Raw genomic sequence first — 20,532 nt, forward strand, 5'->3', positions numbered from 1 at the left:
TAGTTGAAGAAACAAGCATTGAGATTATAAACAGGAATTTCATAGGACACAGACAGAACACATAACTGTATTTCTGTGGGTACTTCAGATCCGTCATTTGGGAAATGGAGATTATATTCCCACCTCAGATTATCATGATGATCATGACAATAATCTTAAGGGAAGCCTTTCATATGGCATATACTTGAGTGCTAAATAAAGGTTAGCTATTACATAAATATAAAATATATACATTATATACTTGTTTGCTCCCTCTCTCTGTCTCTCTCTCCACATATATATACATATCTCAAGCCCCATTCCACTGGCAGCAGAAATTCAATTAGAGGAAATCCACCAATACAAAGTTCCTGTAGCAGGCTCAGGACAGTAGCATTGTGAAAGGACGTTCGTTTTTGGCATCCCTGTCCACGGTGTCACCTGTCTTTGTTCCTGACATCTCTGCCAAGAGTTTCCAAGGCCTGTTTTGAAACTCAGTCTGAGCCTTGACTAGGTTCTTTTTGCATTCCTGATGCAAGAACCCTGCTCTGAAGGCCAGGAGCATGGAACACTCTCACTGATGTCTGAAGTATGATGTCCCCACCCCGCCACTGTACAGGACAATTCCCACAGAGTTTTGGCTTCCATCGTCTATGAGTTGATGACTTTTACATGTTCATCTCCAGTCTGGACTTCTCATCTGACCTCCAGGTTCCTATATCCAAATGATATGTGCACTTGAAGTCAAACAAGCAACTCAAATTGAATAGACCCAAGAGACGACCCTGGTTCTCTTGCCCGGATCCCCAGTGTTACATCCTCAGTCTTCTTATTTCCACAAATGGCATCGCTGTTCACCTAATGGCTCAATCCAGTAACCTAGGACTCATCCTTGAGTCTCCTCTTTCCTTTACCCCCACCCCCAATCTAACCTATCAACTGATCCAGTGGGTTCTACCTCCAAAATTCATACCAAATTTGTCCCCTTCTCTCCATCTCTGATGCCATCCCCCTGCACCCTCGTCCAAGCCCCATCAACTTCTAGCGAGTACAGAGAAATGGCTTCAGATCTGGTCTCCATGCTTCCCTCTTATCAGCAATAATTCATTCTCTATGCAGTGGAATGATCTAATATTAATTACATCATATTACATCCTAGCTTGAAATTCTCCAATGGCTTCCTTTCCCACCTAGGAACCTGCTAGCCCCTTTCCCTGGCACCTGCCATCTTCCTGACCTTCTCTCAGACCATCTTCCTCCTGCGCTCCACCCTCGGCCAGACTGGCCTTCTTTCTGCTTTTCAACATGCCAGGCTCCTTTCTTCCTTGGGGGCACTGTACTTGCTGCCCTTTCCCTGTGCCTACTCTTGGTGGGCTTGCCCTTTAGGACTCAGTTCCAATGTACTCAGGTACTGACTCCCCAAAACTAAACTTGTCTCTTAAGTCACCTTGTATCACCTTAACCCTGTTGATCACATTGCTTACTATTTCTTGAAGTTACTTTGTTTCTGTCATTGTTTATTATCCTACCACATTAGAAATAAATGCCATTTTATCTAGTACTTTACAGTTCCCATTAAATTCACATAAACACACACACACACACACACACACACACACACACACACACTCAAAGCTCCATGAAAACGGATCTTCTCAGGCACACAAATATTTTTGAATGGATGAATGATTGTATTTGATTCTTACATTTCTGTCACTCATTTCCATGCAAGTCATACGTAAAAATAAAATAAACTACTTGTAAATCCCTGAAACATAATATGCAGTTTTCAACTTCCTTAACTTTACACAAATGATTCCCTCTGCTAAAAATGCCATTTCTTTGGTCTTTTGGTAAACTCCTATTCATCCTTCAAAACACTGTTTGGGCAAGGAGCACTCAGAAGGGGACCTGTGGAGGAAGCAATGCAAGGGAGTGTGTAGCCACCCTGCCCAACTGGTGAGGTCAGAACTTGAGACTTGAAAGAAGACTGGTTTGGAATCTCTGAGGTGAAATTCTGCTCCAAACCTAGAGCCCTCTGTCTCCTCAAGACAGAAAGCAAAGGAGTCAGCTTTGAATATCCAACAACTCATTCACTATCTCTATTTGCATATTTCCTCTTGGGCTTCTAAAACTTAACATGTACAAATAGAACTTATGATGTCAAAAACTGACCCATTCACTTGCTCAGCCCAAAAGCTATGGTGACACCCTTAACTCCTCCCCCACACACATACACACATTGCCGACAATCTGTCAGCAAATCTTGCCCATTTTTATTCCTCCCACTGTCACCTAGTAGAAGCCTCCTCATCTCTTTCCTTTTAATTTTTTAAGAGTTTATTTAAGTCAAACTGACAACACATGCCAGGGAACAACATCTCACATGCTCTGTGTCAGCCTGCAGCTGCAGCTTGGGCTTCTCCAGGACCTATAGGCATCTAGGTTTTTGCTCTCACCTATCACCTATCACTCTCTAGAAGAAAAAACTTCTATCGTAGTGGAAGCACTTTTTTCCTGCTGTGATGCCTTCTCTTCCAAATTCTGATGAGTTCGTTTTTTTTGTGAATGGGAGAAAGGTAAATTTATGAGATGATTATATGGATTTTTGTTTAGCAGCGACAAAAGCCAAGCTAATTTTTTTATACCACGATACCGTTTCTTATGTCTTTAACCCCACCTGTCTTTTTCATACCATATACAGTGGTATGAACTTGAACTTGATGGGTTATTAGCTCAAGGTTTGGTGCAAAATCATTAAAGCATGGGGGGCCTTTGCTTGCTCTTTATCTTTGCTATTTTCATCCTCAATGTCGTGTGTGCCTTCTATTAAAATAACGTTAGTTTTTCCTTAATAAATCCCCTCAGGCTGATCAATTAACCTGGAGGCTGAAGTGCTTCTGCTGCACAATGGGATAAGTAGGCTGCTTTTCCCACAGAGAAGAAGATGGGGCAATTTTCATGCTCCATTGTTCTCGACTCTGTACTTAACAAGAAGCACAAGTAAAAGAAAAGAGTGCGGTGTTTTGAAACAATTAGAGAAAAAAGAACTAGCAAAATGTTAAAACAAAATTATTTTGGGAAGAAATCTGGTGTTAATGATTTTGCTTCTCAAGCCTCAGCTGTCGTGGGTGACTGATGCTCTATCCTACAGGAGAAAATACAACTTTCATCGAGGCAAAACTTCTTGGGAATTCTGCCTTTTAAATAGCAGGAAAACATCATTTTTAGGAAACCTCTGAACTAAAATACAGAAAGTGAAAAAGAAAGAAAAAGTCTGGGTTTAGCAATACTGATTACCCATGGGTTGGAATCTTGAATGACTGAAAGCCAACTGGACTATCAGAAAAATAATTGCTGAGTGACAATTAGTAATTCAAAAGCGAAGAACTTTTCTGAGTGCAAGGAAAATCGGCTTTGTTGCTTTGCCTCTGTTGGTGAATAAAACCATTTATCCCTTAATATCACATTAGAATGCTTATTTCCCCTCCAGATCTTCAATCTTTTGAATTTACAGCTGATATTTTGACATTTTTACCTTTCTCTAACAAATTTCTAAGACAAGTTACAGATGGAAAAAAGAAGGAAGGGAAGGAAGGAGGGAGGGACGGAGGGAGGGAGGGAGGGAGGGAGGAAGGAGAAAAGAGGGGGAAATATATACAACTCTTAGGAGAAATTTGTTTTGTTGTTATTTTTGTGGTTGTTTTTCCTTCCTTTAGACACGGGCACAGAGTTGGGCAAAGCACACTCCTCTGTCAATGGCACATCATCAACACAAACTGGACAAAGCTCTTCTTTTGCTTTATATTTTTTCTTTATATTTCCTACCTTCTCTTTATTTCATTCCCCCATGTGCATTTTAAATATATAGCCTTCCCTCACACTTTCAATAGAGGTATTAAGAAATATAGATGTAACTTTGAAATATATATAGTTGACCCTTGAATACTTGAATAACACAGGTTTGAACTTCACAGGTCTACTTATATGTGGGGTTTTTTTTTCAATAAATACTGTAAATGTATTTTCTCTTCTGATTTTATTAATAATATTTTTTCTAGCTTACTTTATTGTAAGAATACAGTATATAATATGTATAACATACAAAATATGTGTTAATCAACTTTATGTTGCCTTTAGGGCTTCTGGTCAACGGTAAGCTATTAATAGTTAAGTTTGTGGGGAGCCAAAAGTTATATATAGATTTTCAACTCTGCAGGGAGCAAGGGTCGGTGCCCCTAACCCTCATATCGTTCAAGGGTCGATTGTATAGTGTTTGTCTGTACAGTGCATGGGTGTGTGTATATTCTTAACTTACACATGTGGATTGTGATTTATAAATCTCCTTTAGTTTCTTTTGTGACTCACCACTGTTTTTGAGATCTATCCATGTTGCTCTCTGAAAACATGGCTCATTACTTCTGCATGCATAGTTCTCCAGGCTGTGTACATCCTTAGTCTGCTTATCCAGTCTCCTAATGATAGACACAAGAAATTCCCCAAGAAATATTTCAGTGAACATCCTACCATGTGTCTCTTCACCGACAGTGGCAAGAGAATCTCTCAGTAAGACTGTGGCATGCCAACTTCATAGCTCCTGCCAGGTGGCTTTCCAGAATCTTACACAGGTTACATTTCCCACAGTTCATTGCATGACAGGTGCAACTTCTTGGCCCATATACAATTTTTCAATCTACGATGTACCAATACTTGAAACAATCAGACTATTTATCAATTTTTTATTAAATTTGTTGGGGTGACATTGGTATATAAAATTATATAGGTTTCAAGTGTACAATTCAATAATACGCCATATGTATATTGCACTGTGTGTTCATCATCCAAAGTTAAATTTCCTTCTATCACCATACATTTGACCCCCTTTACCCTTATCTAGCCCTATTTTCCCTTTCCTTCGGGTAACCACTAAACTGTTGTCTGTGTCTATAAGTTTTTGTTTGTTTATCTTGTTTGTTTGTTGCTCACAGTTTTATATCCCACATATGAGTGAAGTCATATATTCTTAACTTGTTCTATCTGACTTATTTCGCTTAGCATGATAACCTCAAGTCCATCCATGTTGTCGCAAATGGCAGTATTTCATTTTTTCTCATGGCGGAGTAATATTCCATTGTATATGTGTACCGCATCTTCTTTATCCAATCATCTATCAAAGGCCAACAGACATGTTCAACTTTAGTAGTTATTCAGAAAATGCAAATCAAACCCACAACGAGATACAACCTCACACCTGTTAGAATGACTGCCATCAACAGAGCAAGTAATAACAAGTGGAGAGGTGGGACTGCAAATTGGTACAGCCACTATGAAAATGGTATGGAGATCTTGCAAGAGATTAATAATAGCATTACTATATGACCCAGCAATCCCTCTTCTGGTATCTACCCCAAAAATTTTAAAACATTTATGCATAAAGATATATGCACCCTGATGTTCATTGCAGCATTATTCACAGTAGCCAAGACATGGAAACAGACTTTCTAAGGTTTGCTAACCTGATTGGTGTAAAGTGGTGTCTCGTTGTGGGTTTCACTTGTATCTCTCTAGTTACTAGTGAGATTGCTCCTCTTTTCATATACTTACTAAAAAGAAATTTATTTCCTGAGTATCTATAAATTATTGGGAAAAAAAAACAGAAGGCACCAAAACCAGTACAATTTTGTGAGTGCAACTAATAGTACAACCAGTATTTCTCATATGATTATTAAAATGTTTATTTTAAATGGCTAGGAATACTATGTACTTGATATGTCAGAATTGCACTTGGCAGCTTTTGATTAATTTCTTGCCTTCTCCTTCATTTGGAACCTTGATTCTTCAATATCATAATGGGTGCTAACCTCATCTGTGGCTACTCAAATCCTCTGAGGATTGGGAAGGAGCCTTGGAAATAAGAGGCAGTTATGAAAAATAACATGGTTTGTTGCTTTTTCTGGGGTGATAAAAGTAAAAACACTTTTAGTGGAATGATGCCATCTTTTTCTGGGTTCAGTGCTACATTTTTAGGTAAATTTCTCTCCAATTCTCTCTAATCTTGCCTGACTATAATTATCTGAGGTTCTGCCTGGGCAGGTAGCTTTTGTCTTGTGTGCCAGCTTCATCTATTGGCAGTAGCAGCCTGGAACACAACATGAGAGGCAGAGTGGAGATTCGTGCTCCCTTCTGTTCTTCCTTCATCTGCTGGCACCTCCATTTCACTGGGGGAGAAAGGGTGGAGAAAGGAGTGGCTTCCTGATAACATACGCCCTTATGACATAATGACTCCCTTAGGAAATCATTTCTGGCTAACCTTTTTCATGACTTTCCATGGCCATGAGTTATCTTGAATTGATTTTGGAATCTAAGTATCCATTTCTCCATCAGGGTTCTTTCCAGATAACTCTAAGGAAAAACAACCCAGAATTTATAATTGTCATATATATTAAAAAATTCAGAGACATTGAAATAATGCTCCATAATTTCTTCAAAATTCTGGTTCCACATGTTTAAAAAAATTTTCCTTTGTTATTTCCCTCCTGTGAAGCCACCATTTATGTAAAACAATGAGTTGCCATAACGTGTTGGCGTTACCTTCCTAAACTCCTTCTCTCATGTTACTATGTAGGTCATACAGAAGAATGCTGACCCTGAAGTAAACCTACTATTCTACCTGAAGAAAGTCCGTATCCTTATGCTTTACTGCCATGGTTCTGGATTGGGTGGTAAAAAGTGAACATGCTAAGACTTCTGAAGAAGGTCACCTTGTGTATGCTTTGGGTAAATAACCTCGTGTTCAGTTCGTAGCGTCTAGTTGGAGTTCAGAGAATGAATCTAAAAGTGATAGATCTGTACTTTAGTTCTTGTATTTTTTCACCTGAGCAAAACCAAAAGAACCCTCCAGTGAACTATGAGTGTGCTAACTTTACAAATAACTTGATGACTTTGAGCCCCACGGTCACCCTGATGACGGTTTTATATTCAGGATCGTGAATGTAAAACTGTCCCATCAATTCCTCATGGATGCACGTCACTGACAATAGTTTCCCACAAGAGCCCTTCATTGACTTGTCGCTCATACTTTTTCATAATCCTTAGTGGAGAAAACAAGATTTAATAAACATATTTCAAAATTCCAAAGTATAGCTAATGCACGCCCAGATCTTCACCTCAGATCTGGACTTTTTTCACCTCTCGCTCCTCCAAGATCTTCAGTAAATAGTCAAAAAAAAAAATTTATTGAGTTTGGGTGCAACTATAAAGGAGTAACACCAAGTGATTGTGGCAGTGGTTACACAGCTCTATGAGACAAAATTGCACACATAATATGAGTGCATATATAAATGGTGAAATCTAAATAAGCCCTGTAATCTGGTTATCCACGTAGTATTGATGCCAGTTTACTGGTTTTACTATGTTGTACTATAGTTATGTGGGATGTCATTATTGGGGAGAGCTGGGGGACAGGCACACAGACTATCTGTACTACTTTTGCAACTTCCTATAAAGACAATAATTATTTCAGAATAATAACTTAAGAGACTATAATTATTTCAGAATAGTAAATTAAAATGTATATCTAGCACCTACTAAAAGCCAAGCACTATGTTAGGCTCTGAGGATTCAGTGGTGTACAAGACAATATTATCTTCTCTCTCTCCAGGATCCTTACTTCCTTCTCCACTTTTATCTTTTTGCCTCCCAGCAAACACACCCAAAAACACCACCTTATTTCTCCCTGTTATTTCCTTGCCAAACTTATCTAATAAAAAGATGTGCCTGATGCCTCATCTTCTGTGTAACCTCTTGCAATCTGGTTTCCTACCTCATCATTTTACTACTCTAGCCTATATAATCCTCTACTGTCCTTATTCTACTCACTATTCCAGGAATCGGGCTTATAGCTGAAAAACAAAGAAGAGCCAAAAACAGGTCAAATCTTCCCTCACTAGCTCCACCATCTCCCATATACCCAGCTTCAAAATCTCACTGTTAGTAAACACACCCTATCACTTCTCCTTTATGTCACTTCTAAATCCACTACACACTGCATTATGTTTTCTCTAAAATGAAGAAAGTCATCGATATTAGGAGCAAGCTGAAAATGCATAGACTCCTGAGTAAGCATGGTCAGAAGCGGCTCTAGGCAGAATCACCCCAGCCTCCCATTTCTCCCATCTCCCTGGTGTCACCTCTTTTCTGGTGCCTACTATAATAAATAAGTCGTTCTGAGTAAGTAAGAGTCACCGGAGACTTCCAGACCCCAAATTCTGTTTACAGAGTCAACAGTTCTAGGATGAATTCAGAGGCTTTACTTTTATCTTGTTCCTCAAGTGGATGAGTCTCGGGAACATTTGTGGATAACCACGCAGATTTCCTGCCAGAGTCAGCGCCCACATGCACGTACCAGCTACCAGCCCACTTCACTTTTCACATGACTCCCCTGGCCCCTTCCAAGGCCCTGTATGCAATTTACATTAACAATTTTATGTTTTATTTTGTTTTGTTTTCCTGAAGGTGGGTCTCTAATATTATAAAAACTTCAGGCTTCCACAAAACCCCAATTTGCTGCTGACTTGGTGCCTGGCTTAGGTATCATTCCCAGAATGGAAGACAGTCACACAAGGAGCCAAATTTGTTTGGGGGTATCCCCCTTCCCTTTCACCATTTCACTTCTTCCCAAGGTCACAGCCGCCTACTAAGTCACACCACCCACTGCAGCTGCCTGGCCCAGACCTGCTGGGGTGAGATCATATGTCATTTCTCCCACCTCTTCACACCTCCTCGCTTGGTGTGAAGCAATTTGATTCGCGGAACCAGGTAATGCATCACTAAGAGTAAATGGTCCACAGTTACTTGAGGCGAGAAGGGTGTGTCATTTTAAAGCTGCTTAATCTCCATGAGATCCTGGCTCTAGGATAAAACTGGGGAAATGGGATCTCTCAGAGGCTCCCTAAACATCTGTCCTTGTTTCCCCACACCCTCACATACCCACCACTGAAACCCTAACACTTCTTGCAGTTTTCAAAACAATTCTTCATTCAGCTAACCAATTTTACTCAGCACCAGGTGTTCAGATGCAAGCTAGAAGACACAGCTTCTGCCCTCAGCTTAGAAAGGGAGACAGCCAGGAAAGAGGTGACAGCAAGTGTGATGAGTGCTGTGTTGTGGGGACACAGGTAGGGCACTCACATCGGGCTTGGGAATGGAAGGGAGAGACAAAGGTTGAACTGAAGGTTTGGTGGCAAGTGTATTCCAGTCAGCAGTACAGGGGCGGGGGAGGGGGTTGGAATAAGGGCAGACATGAGAGAATATAGTGCTTCTGAGGAACTAAAAGAAGTTTATTTTGATGGATGTAAAGAGTTGTCAGAGGGAGGTTGCGGCAAGAGATGAAGGAGGAATGAGATCCTGAGGCAAAGGATCAAGTTTGACCCCAATGTCACATTCCCTGCCTGATATGGCAGGACACATTAATTCATTGATGAATGACCAAATCTCAACGGAAATTCCAGGGTCAACTGCACACAACTGCCAGCATTTAGTATCAGGTTACCTTCTGGCTATACTGTAAGGCTGTGAATCTTGGCGACATTGAAAAAGCTCTTCTACTTAAAAGACCAAAAAATAAACTCTGATATAATATTGTTTGTATTTGACCTCAGTAGGGTTGCCAGTTTTAACAAATAAAAATATAAATTTTTTAAAAATTTAATTTAATTTAAAATTTAAAATTAAAATTTAAATTTGAATGCATGGGATATACTTATCCTAAAATATTATTCACTAATTATCTGAAATTCAGATTAAACTAGGTGTCCTATATTTCATCCAGCAACCTTACCTAATAATGAGCTTTAAGACAAGCCAACAGAATACAGAAGTAACTGAGAGAGGTAGTTCTGGTGGGAGTGGAGGAAGTAGACATCAAACAAATCATTTGATGATCAGAGGGTGAAAGAGCTAGTTGAATATATTTTTCACCCAAGGAACATTAAAATGTGCATCACAGAGCTGTTTTAAGAAAAGTATCTTCTACCCATCTTTGAGCCAGACAGCTCTGGATTCCAAAGGCAGGAGAAAGGGTTTCTTTGCCTTTTCTGCCGTGTTCAGTGGCGCTTTAAGGTATTACTCACATGGCTTTCAGTCCTCTCCCTGAAAGTGGAAAGCTTGACCTGCCTGCCTGAGCAGGAAGAGCTATCTCAGACTGGGGACTAGAAAACAGAGGAGGGGGATTGCAGCCCCTCTGGACCTCTGCAGAGACTCCCTCAGCTCTTTACTCCAGGGGTGTCCTGACCCAGTATTATATCTCCATGGGAACAATCTCTAAGGTGAAGCTAGTCTAAACTTCTACCCAAGCCGGTTATGACCTACACCCATGAAATCCTTTTTAAATCTCATCCAGAAAAGGTCCGGAGCAAATTTCAGGAAATTCTTATAGAACCTAAAGCAGGAGATTTACATATATTATATGTTCTCCCTTTGTGAAAATATGCAAACGTCATGAGGAAAAGGTACACAGTGATTGTTGGCATTACTGGCTCAGGAACCGTGGTTATTAAACTAATCCCTAATCCCATAAGAAGGTACATTGCTGAATCAGGGAAAGGTAAACCTCCCAAGGGGATTTTTCTAAGTTTTATACACGTACCACCTTCACAACAATAACTTAACAGAAGTCCAGAATTCATTGTCCGCAACTCTGCACTCAACAGATTTTTTTCCTACCTCATTTGGATGCAAATACTGATCTCTCTGGCAGGAGGCTCTCTGAAGTCTTCATGTATCTCACATAGTGTGAATATTCAGATGTTGCACTGAGGAAATAGCAATGTGTTGGATTACAAGGTGCTGCCCTAGCCCCACTCGAGAGTGCTAGTTTATTTTGCAAAATATGAAAAATTTTGTATTCAGAAATTTACCTGGCTCTGGGAGTTTCAGATAAGGCAGTTTGGGTCTATAAAGATTGCTTCTCACTTTTTATCAATGAATTCATTTACTTGTGAAAATTGGAGCTCTCTAAGCAAGAAACCTTGGTCCCTGGGACTCAAGAAATAATATGTTACTTGTTATCAGCATCCAAGGAAGAAAAGTACCAAAAGTGAGGGGACCTGGGCCCTCTTTTCCTTGACTCCCTTCCTTCCATATGGCTGTGGGGGAGGAGGCTGCGGCGCCTGCACTGTCATGGTGTCAAGATACAACCCCAAGACCAAGAAAATCCAGCATCCTTTGTGTTGGCCAGGGCCTTGAGTGGGCACATCTAGGAAGGACATGGAGCCTCCCACTTTTCTGTCCACATGCACTCCTCCTCTCATCTCTCCAGGTGTCTATCATGCTCACACTGCCACCAGGCCAGCTCTCCCTGCAGCTTCCTAAGCTCCAGATCTTACCTACAGACTTTCTTCCCATCATAATATATTTTATTGAGCTAGTATGCAACCAGGGTATCTGTATTTTTAAAAGCTTTGCACGATCGAGAATCACCGGGCTTGACTACCTTGTGGTACTTTACATAAGTCAATATATCATCTTATGATGAGTAAGATGAGAAGCAAATGATGAGAAAAAATGGAGAATGAGGATCTCTTGGTGATCCTATACAAAATTCCTCATTATTTTATTTTTCCATTTCTCTCTACCATCCTACACCAGTCACACGTAAGTCCTTTCTTGGACTCTTCCAGAAATTTATGGTTTTATGTCTAGTGTTCTCTGTATTCTCAAGGAAGTGCAACTTCATGACTCTCCTGGACTGAAATCACTCCTGAATTATGTTCCTCACTCCCTGTGATTCCAGTGTGTTCTCTTTACATAAGTCCATCGCAGCCATTATCCAGTTACAGCGTGCCTAGTGCCCATCTGCTCTCTGTATGGGGCTGCAGTCACCACAGTAGAAGGTGTAGAAAGCATCAAAACCAGGATTCACCCCGTGCAGGTAAGAGTGTGCTGTGATTGGGACCAGGTATTGGTATAGACATCCCACATAATCTAACGTAGTCCAAGTAGATCACCAGCTGTGAAATCCTTTGTGCTTTTAAATCCTCATCTTGTGAGATTCAGTGCTTCTTCTCAGAGATTGGTATATAAACCAACATTCCTTCATTGATTTTACTATATCTTAACTTCTTAGCCCCATCCTGGCCCTAAGTTAAAACAAGGACAGTCCAGTGTGACAAGAAAAGAAAATTAGATAGGAAACCAAAACTTTACAGAAGCTACTGGCTGTCTACTACATTGCAAAATTTTTTAACTCTGAATAGGATGCTAATAATGTGTTCAAATACTCTCCAAGTGTTCTCCAGATGTCTCACGAGTAATTGCACCCATGCTACAATAAAACATAGCTAAAATGACAGTGTTTGCTAAAGTTTAGAAGACTTTTTTTTAATGGTAATATTATTTTTACATACTAGAATAGAAACTTCTGCAGAGGTTAAGTTTTAAAAGCAGTGTGTAGAAAGATTAGGAATAGCCATAGTTTCCCTTGAAATTCCTTCTCTTAGAAGGCTGTGTTTAGAACACAGAGTCTAAAAGCTTTCTCTGACAGTGTGTCACCATGGAGGGGCACTTGGTGATAGTGCATGTCTTTCATAAATGGAATGACTTGATCTTATTAAGATATTACTCCATACCTGGCTCATCACCTTTATAGTTATGGAAGGACCCAATGCTGCAGCTTATTAGATTTTGATAATACAGTTGCCGAATTTATTCAGCAGTACAGGCTAGTACCGGTGCAGGCTCATTCTGGCTTATGAGAGCTGGTTGTTCAATTTTCAGAAATTTTGTAAGCCCATCTTTGAAAACAACCATTATTAACAACTAAACTTTACAAACTTAAAATTAGATAAGTAATATTAAAAACAAAGTTAATAAACATCAACATTCATCATCTCTAATTTTTTTACTACATTTTACTAGTATCTTCACTCTTGAGATTTTTTGTCTGTTGTGTCTACTTGATGGAAATGCCATAGAAGTGTGTGTCACTGTGCATCTCTTCCCAGATCCACAGACATTGACATCATGTTGGAAGTTTGGCATCAGCCATGGTGGAAATATCTGTCCAAATAAAAATGGTAGAAACTACAAATCAGGGCTTTTTTCCCCTCCAGAGATTCAGTTGTTAAACATATACCAACACATTTACAGCCAGGTTTATATGCCACATCTGAAACAACTTGCCATCTAGCAATCAATCCAACACAGCCATATTTCCCTCTATCATTAGAGCATCTATTCTTTCTTTTTTTTATATAATCTACATTTTTTTAATGGTTACGTATGCCATTGTTGCATTAACATAATTTTCAATTATGGTTGACATTCAATATTATATTAGTTTTAGATACACAGCATAGTGGTTAGACATTTATATCACTTACAAAGTGATCCCCCTGTAAGTTTAGTACCCACCTGACACCATACATAGTTATAACGATATTACCGAATGTCTGTTCTTTCAGTCGAGCCACAGATGAATTTGGCTTTCATCTTAGGGGTCACACTGTTTGAAAACTGCTAAGCCAGCCAGTTAAGCACCCTTTGAGAGACACATGGGAAGGATACACACAGATGGACTCACAGTCATGTCTTCCATCTATATCTTCATGGCATAGGGCCTTGTATAGAGTGGAAAAAGTAACTTGTCATTTCTGTCTCTTTTTATTGTTTTTTTGTTATATTTAAATGCATAAAGTTGAATGTGCATAAATTAAGTAAATGAATGGCACCACACAACTAAATAATACCTCACAATTTTCAAAGCTTTTATATAGATTTTGTCATTTAAGCCATCAAAATTCTATAATATAGATGGAGAAGAGGATGAAAATGACTTGCCAGAAACTGTCAAAGGATTCGCATATATTCATTTATTTGTTCTCAAAACGATTATCCTAATTTTAAAAATGAAGAAAAGTTAAGTAAATCACCTAATGTCACACAATTAATGAGCTACAGTAAGGACTGAAACTCACATGAGTATGATTACAAAGCATTTTACTTGTTCCCTAAACTACACTTCCTATTTCACAGATCAAGAAACCAGAGTCTAGAAAGCAAAGTGACTTCATACCTACCAACAAGCTTTTCCTGAGGTAGGAAAAAAAGCATATGATTTCCAGAAATAAAAATATTTTTCTTTCAGAGTGACATCTTTTTTCCTACAGTTATTTTTGGAAAGCTAAACATATAAGTTTCACTCTTGACCAGTGTCCAAGGAGGAAACAAGAGACTTAAAGCATTAATAATGTACCATTTTTCTCCCAGGAGACACTTGCCAAGTGTCACGGCACGCAGTGTGGCTTCTGCAGCCCAGGGATAGTGATGTCCATCTATCTGCTGCTCAGGAACCACTCAGAGCTGACCCCCAAGCAAATAACCAAAGCGCTCGGAGGTGAGCCTTCTGGGCCTTCTGCAGGCAGGGCCTAGGGTGGAAAGTACCCACATAACTGGAAAAGGAGGTCTCAGCCCATGGAGAGAAGTTGCTGCACAGCTTTGGGGTTCCTCTTTAGTGACTGTCTTTATCTGAGTTTTTTCCAGGAATTGACACCTTTATTTTGTCAGTAGTGATGCCAAGAATTGGGGCAATATTGATTTCATTACAAATCTTTCTTCCTTAATGGAGTTCATTGTCACTCTGCAAAGGCATTCAAATGGGCTGTTTCTTATATAGTCTTTTTCAAATGTGGAAATGTGGGTAGTATGAAAGAATGAGATTCTGTTACTTTTTAATTAATCTATTAGAATTATTTATTAACTCCACTTACTAAAATTAACTTTACAAATAGGGTAGACTTTCAGATACTTTACATTTTATGTTCTGCTTGGGTTCATTATAAGATCAAGGAGATAGTAGACAGCAACTAGTTTTCACAGCTTGGTGAACAAGTCAATATCCTATGACAAATAGCTATCAAATTGAAATGAACAAACACAATTTTCTATTAAAAAAAAAGTATGTTAACAAATGTAGTTTTCTGTAACCAACATACCTAGTTTCAAGGTAACTGGTCACTAGTTCTTACTAGAAAGCCATGAAAGCAAACCTCTGAATAATATAAGAAAACTCTTTGTCCCTTTCAATAACAGACCTAGAGAGAAATTCAGTTTTATGATGAGAAGATGCAGACTAAAACAAAGTAAAAATTCAACTTAAATTTTATGATTACTGGTATATAAATATTCTCTAATAGTTTCCCTTATCTCTCAACAACTTCTTCACTCAAAATTTTTTAGTATTTCATTAAGTACTACTAAAACTTTGGCCTATGATCTCAGTTATAATTCTAACCAAACCTGAATGGATTTGAACAACAGATAATCTTTGTTTAATGAAATAATCCACACTAATGAGGTATTGAAAGCTTTGAAAAGCAGAGATCTTGTGATTTGCTTTACTTTTTGTTTGTCTCTTTGAATATGCGCAAACAATCTTACAGGGGTGGATTATTTCCTCCTAGATTCTATGCCTATGATTCACATAATGACCACCAGGAGATGGTGTTGTCAAGTTTGGCTAAATTGATGAAGTAGATAATCTTCTTATAGGAGTAGACAATTTGGAGAGTATATTTCAGTTCACAATCCATTTACTTGAACTCTTTCTAGAATTATAAATGCTACCCACACTAAATAACCTTCAAGTTCATATTTTAAGAAAAACAACAATATAATTAAAAATTCAAAGAAATGCGATTGGTTGTGGCACATAGCTTTTAAAATGGTCAATTGATATAAATCACCACTTTATTTAATCTCGTCTTTCTCTTCAAGACTAAGAAATAAAATTTTTGAATTTTTATCTTTTTTTCCCCCTAGAATCAGAAGAATTTCTGCAATGGGTGCTATTAGCATTCCCTTGGTGGGCCTTTAGTAGGGCTTCTAGACTTAGCATTGATTATGTGGCCAAAAACAAAAACAAAAAAATTCTGATACTAGCTCTCTCTAAGCTTTAATGTTTGCTTATAGTTTATCAGAGAGAAAGTGTCCACTGCCACTTAAATACTTCTATCTTATGCCATGTAGTTATGTTCTAGATATTTCAGCTCCTTTTCTCTACTCCAAAGAGAAATTCTTATTTCACACATCTTCTATATTCTTTCTTATAGCAAAAGGAAAGAGATATTATGGAATCTGAATCCATTCTTGTGCATGCAGTTTCTCTCTACACTATTCTTGCCCTAATAAAAAAAATAAGTATACCCATTAACTTCCACATGACTCACTGACATCAAGTTTCCACACAATATTTTCCTTCTAGGTGTTTAAACCTTCCCCAATCCACACATATACATTGCTTCTGAAATATTTAAATTGTATTTGAACTTAATAGTTTTAAATTTATTTTAAGTATAAAAATAATGCATTCTTATTATGAAAAATACAAAAAAAAATTAGAAGACAAGGGAAAAACTCATTCATATATCTGCCACAGGAGACAACCACAATCAGATATTTCTATTTTCTTTTGGCCTTTTCTATGCATAGTTTTTGTTGGCTTATTTTAAATACTTGCGACTATTATCTGTACAATTTTATATTATATACATAATTTTAACAGTATAACATAAGAGTTTTCTCATGTCAGTAAAACATATTTATAAATATCATTTACACTGGCTGCAAAATTTAAATTTACTTTCTAAAAAAAAAAAAACAGTGGTTTCCTCACCTTCCCACCACACTTTGGAAATGCTGACTGATTAAAATAATACCAGGTACTTATTGAATACCTATTATACTGTACAGGGAGGGTTCAAGAACAGTTAAGACAATTCTTGCCTTCTCCAGAGCTTGAGATCTAATGAAGGAGATAAGGCATGTACATATATGACCCTTCTCCAGCACAGTCGATGATGGGCTTGCAGAAGGATCCAGATAGTGAGTCATACAGCTCTGGCTGGGGTGTTAGAGCAGACCCCAGAGGAAAGCGGGGTTGGGGCCCTTACAAATGGACACACTTCCTAAGATGACATTTGGAGGAGAAGAGACTACATGAAAAAGCTTACCAAAGAACCACATCTGAGATGCTGTAAGAGATGGCAAGTTACATGAAGTAGGACAGGGGTGGGAAATAAGACAGGAAGAGTTTATTGGGGAAAATTGTGGAGGTCTTGGTGATATTTCAGGAAAAAAATGTAATTATAAGCTCTATAATTACAGAAGAATATCTCTGTTCCAAAGAGCCATTTTACTGGTTTGGGAAACAAAAAAGAATCTAATTACTGGTATAGCTATCCACTGAAAACGTGAAGCACAAATATGCAATATATTTCTATATCATTCATCAAAAATTGATCTCTTAATCAGGTAATTTGTGCCACTGTACTGGATATCGACCAATTGTAGAAAGTGGGAAAACTTTCTGTGAGGTGAGTTAAAATAAAAAATGTATATAAAATTTTTCAATTGATTTAATATATTAATATACTTTGCATAATCATCTACTACACTTAATTATCTCTAAAAATAACCCCAGATTGACCTTTCTAACCACTGAAAGTTGTTGAATGCCACTGTTAGTATTTTTTTAAATAAATATTTAGCATCTATCTTGTTTATAGCCTTAAATTAGGCACGTTTCCTAAAAAAGTAAAGTATATGATCCATGACTTCAAAAGATGCAAGCTCTATTGAAGAAAATGAAATATAGACTAAGAAACAAACCATAATTAAAAAGCAAGATAATTAAAAGCTCAGTATGCCCTCTATACCATTTATATAAATTTTGAAGGAACCTGAATTTAAAAGAATTAATGAGCAAGAAGGGAAGACAGAGGAGACTTATTGGAGAAGGGAAGTTTTGAAACAGATCTTAAAGCAAGTGATAGAAATGGATGGGTGAGGAGAGGCCACTAGAAAATCCCAAGTAAGAAAATGCATGGAAGTAGGAAAAAAAAAGGAAGTGGTCGGGGGGAGGGAAGGAAAACTTTAGCTGTCCAAGGTTCAGCTAAGAAATTGATATGGCTGAAACATTAAGGTATAAAAGGATATTGTTTGTGGCTAAGGAATTTAGACTTAAAGCTGATAACCAGTATATAGTCTCATTATTTAGTCTCAAGCTAAGAATAGCACAAGAACAGTATTTCAAAAGGAAAATTCTTGGCACATGCCTTTAAGGAGGATAAACCTGGAAAGACATAGTGGGGATGAGGGCATGGACTAGTGCAGTATCCAATGCATGAGGGAATAAAGACCTAGACCAGTGTGAGAGTAGGGACCCAGAAAAAATACTTTCAGGAAGGAGACTGCCAGAATCATAACCTCCAGACAATAAAAGATGCAGGAAGAAAGAAATCCAAGGCACCTTCAAAGCTGAGAGATCAAGGATTGGATGAAGGAAGTTGGAAAAGAATGATTTCGTGTATGGCGGGGGGAGGGTAGTTTTCAGATATATTAAGTTTTCAGAAAGTAAATATTAAGAGGAGACATACTTTCAACAAGGTTTCAATTAGGGTGTTTTTCTAGCACCCATTTTTTTAATGGTAAAAATTAATTGTATATAATTTTGGTTGACGAAAAGCAATTCAAGGTGCACAAGTTAATTCCAAAAACTAATTTTTTTTGTGGGGGCGGGGGTCTACATTTAGACCAGTAATGAAGAATTGAAAAAGCTTTTATAAACTACAGGCTAATTTATTTCAAATTCTGCATAAAAACTATTTAAGTTGAACCATACAAATGGCCAGTATTCCACCATTTTGACCCACAAAAACAGGAATATTATATGATGCAACCTGTCTACAGCCATGACACCCTGAATGTGCCCGATCTCGTCTGATCTCAGAAGCTAAGCAAGGTTGGGCCTGGTTAGTACTTGGATGGGAGACCACCTAGGAATAACAGGTGCTGTAGGCATTGTGTGTGTGTGTGTATGTGTGTGTGTTTGTATGTGTGTGTGTGTGTGTATACACATACACATACGCATATATATATGTATATATATATAAAATTATATGATTCAACCTAATACCATGCATTTATTTTCCAGAAGATAAAATGTATTCAAAGACAGACATTTTTGTCTCTCTCACTCTGGGTCCTCACATTTAATCACTTATGGTTAGTTCCTTTATTGTACATAGTGTTGTCACAAAATCCAACTTCCTTCTTAACACTGAAGAAAATTACCTTAGAAGTAGAAATATCAACAGCCACTTCAGTACTTCCTCTGAGTCAGGTATCGTGCATGTCTTTCACATATTTAAATATAAAAAAAACTGTTTTGGATATCTTTTATTTTTCTAATTTAACAAACACAACCCACTGTATATGTTAAAGCAGAACCTAGAACCCAGGTCTCCCTGACTCCATGTATAAAGTCAAACCACAGGTCTGAAAATAGCCACAGACCTTGAGGCTATGTCTGCCCATGAAAAGGGCAAATAGAATAAAATTAGTTGTCTGAGAGTTGCAGTAACTGACTAGTAAATTCAGGCCAAAACACTACTTTGGGTCTGCATGAAATGTTCTGAAAATTAAAGTAAAATATTTGGGACTTGAATTATCTAAATAATTCAGAATAGCTCCAATGACATCTAAATAAACTCAGGTTTTCAGTTTATTTATATTTGTACGTAGAAAGTCTTAAAGGCAGTTTATCTTTCCAGGACTTCATTAAAGATACACACTGTATCATCTTTACAATAAAAAGGAGCCATCTTTTTTGGTTTTTTTACTTACCACCTGATAACTACACTCCACTTACCTTACTTTTAGTAGGATGCCTTAGCTGTTGGCCCCACCCTTCCTCTAACCCACCTCATCCTCCTCTCAGACTTGAGCGACACCATTAACAAGACCCTGTCATGAGCATGGTGCACACTCCCTGTAATTTTCTCTAATTGTTCAGTGATAGAATAGCTTGTCTCTTTCTCACCCCATTACACAGTCCTTGAGGGCAAGGACACACTGTTACTTCCACAACTTCTCTAGGGCCTGAGTACTGCTGGGTACTCAGGTTAGTATTTAAAAAATTAACCAATGACTTTCTTTTAAACTGCATTACTTCCTAAGGAATCAACTGTTTGTCAAATGAAAGGATCAGGAAAATGTTGCATGGATCAAGAAGAGAGGTCTTTTGTGACTTAGACAGGAAAAAGTAAATATTTGCTGTGCCACTTCAGTTGAGATTGACTAAAAAGTACCCACATAAATCCAAAATTCCAGTTTTCTATTCTTTTCAGTGAGTAAAATACAAAGTAAGTGAATTCAGGGCATAAACAGCCTTATAAAGTTCCAAAAATTAGCGAGCTCACGACTTTCATGAGGCCAGTCACCGCAAAAGGCTGTTTTCCTTCAGAAGCATTCCAACTTTCTGTGTCTTATCTGGATTTACCTGCCTCCCCACCCTGCCCCACCAACCAAGCACTACAAGAGATGTAAACAGTGGTGCATCTTCATGCTCATGACAAATCATACCTGAGACCCAGCATAGAAATTTAAAACCCAATTCCCAATGCCAAAAAAGGAAGCCTAGAGTCCAGAAAGTCTGCCGGGGAAACTGTCACAGTCTCAAAGGGTGCAGAGAATTCCACTCAGGGATACCCTGCGGCT

At 38.2% G+C, this 20,532-nt stretch overlaps 1 protein-coding gene and 1 pseudogene across 1 annotated transcript in view; both read left to right on the forward strand.

Moving 5' to 3' along the window:
- Positions 1-2,504: 2,504 nt before the first annotated feature.
- Positions 2,505-20,532, forward strand: part of LOC120587729 (aldehyde oxidase 4-like) — a 53,993-nt gene continuing 35,965 nt past the window's right edge. Inside the window, 7 exon segments of the mRNA XM_039844913.1 lie at positions 2,505-2,558; positions 6,605-6,671; positions 11,108-11,195; positions 11,800-11,908; positions 14,245-14,371; positions 17,287-17,348; positions 19,993-20,077. Coding sequence (XP_039700847.1) covers positions 2,505-2,558; positions 6,605-6,671; positions 11,108-11,195; positions 11,800-11,908; positions 14,245-14,371; positions 17,287-17,348; positions 19,993-20,077 — 592 coding nt within the window.
- LOC120587926 (uncharacterized) lies at positions 18,716-18,834 on the forward strand (annotated as a pseudogene).

The sequence above is a fragment of the Pteropus medius genome, unplaced genomic scaffold, assembly GCF_902729225.1.
Source record: "Pteropus medius unplaced genomic scaffold, Ma_sr-lr_union100, whole genome shotgun sequence".
Lineage (NCBI taxonomy): Eukaryota > Metazoa > Chordata > Mammalia > Chiroptera > Pteropodidae > Pteropus > Pteropus medius.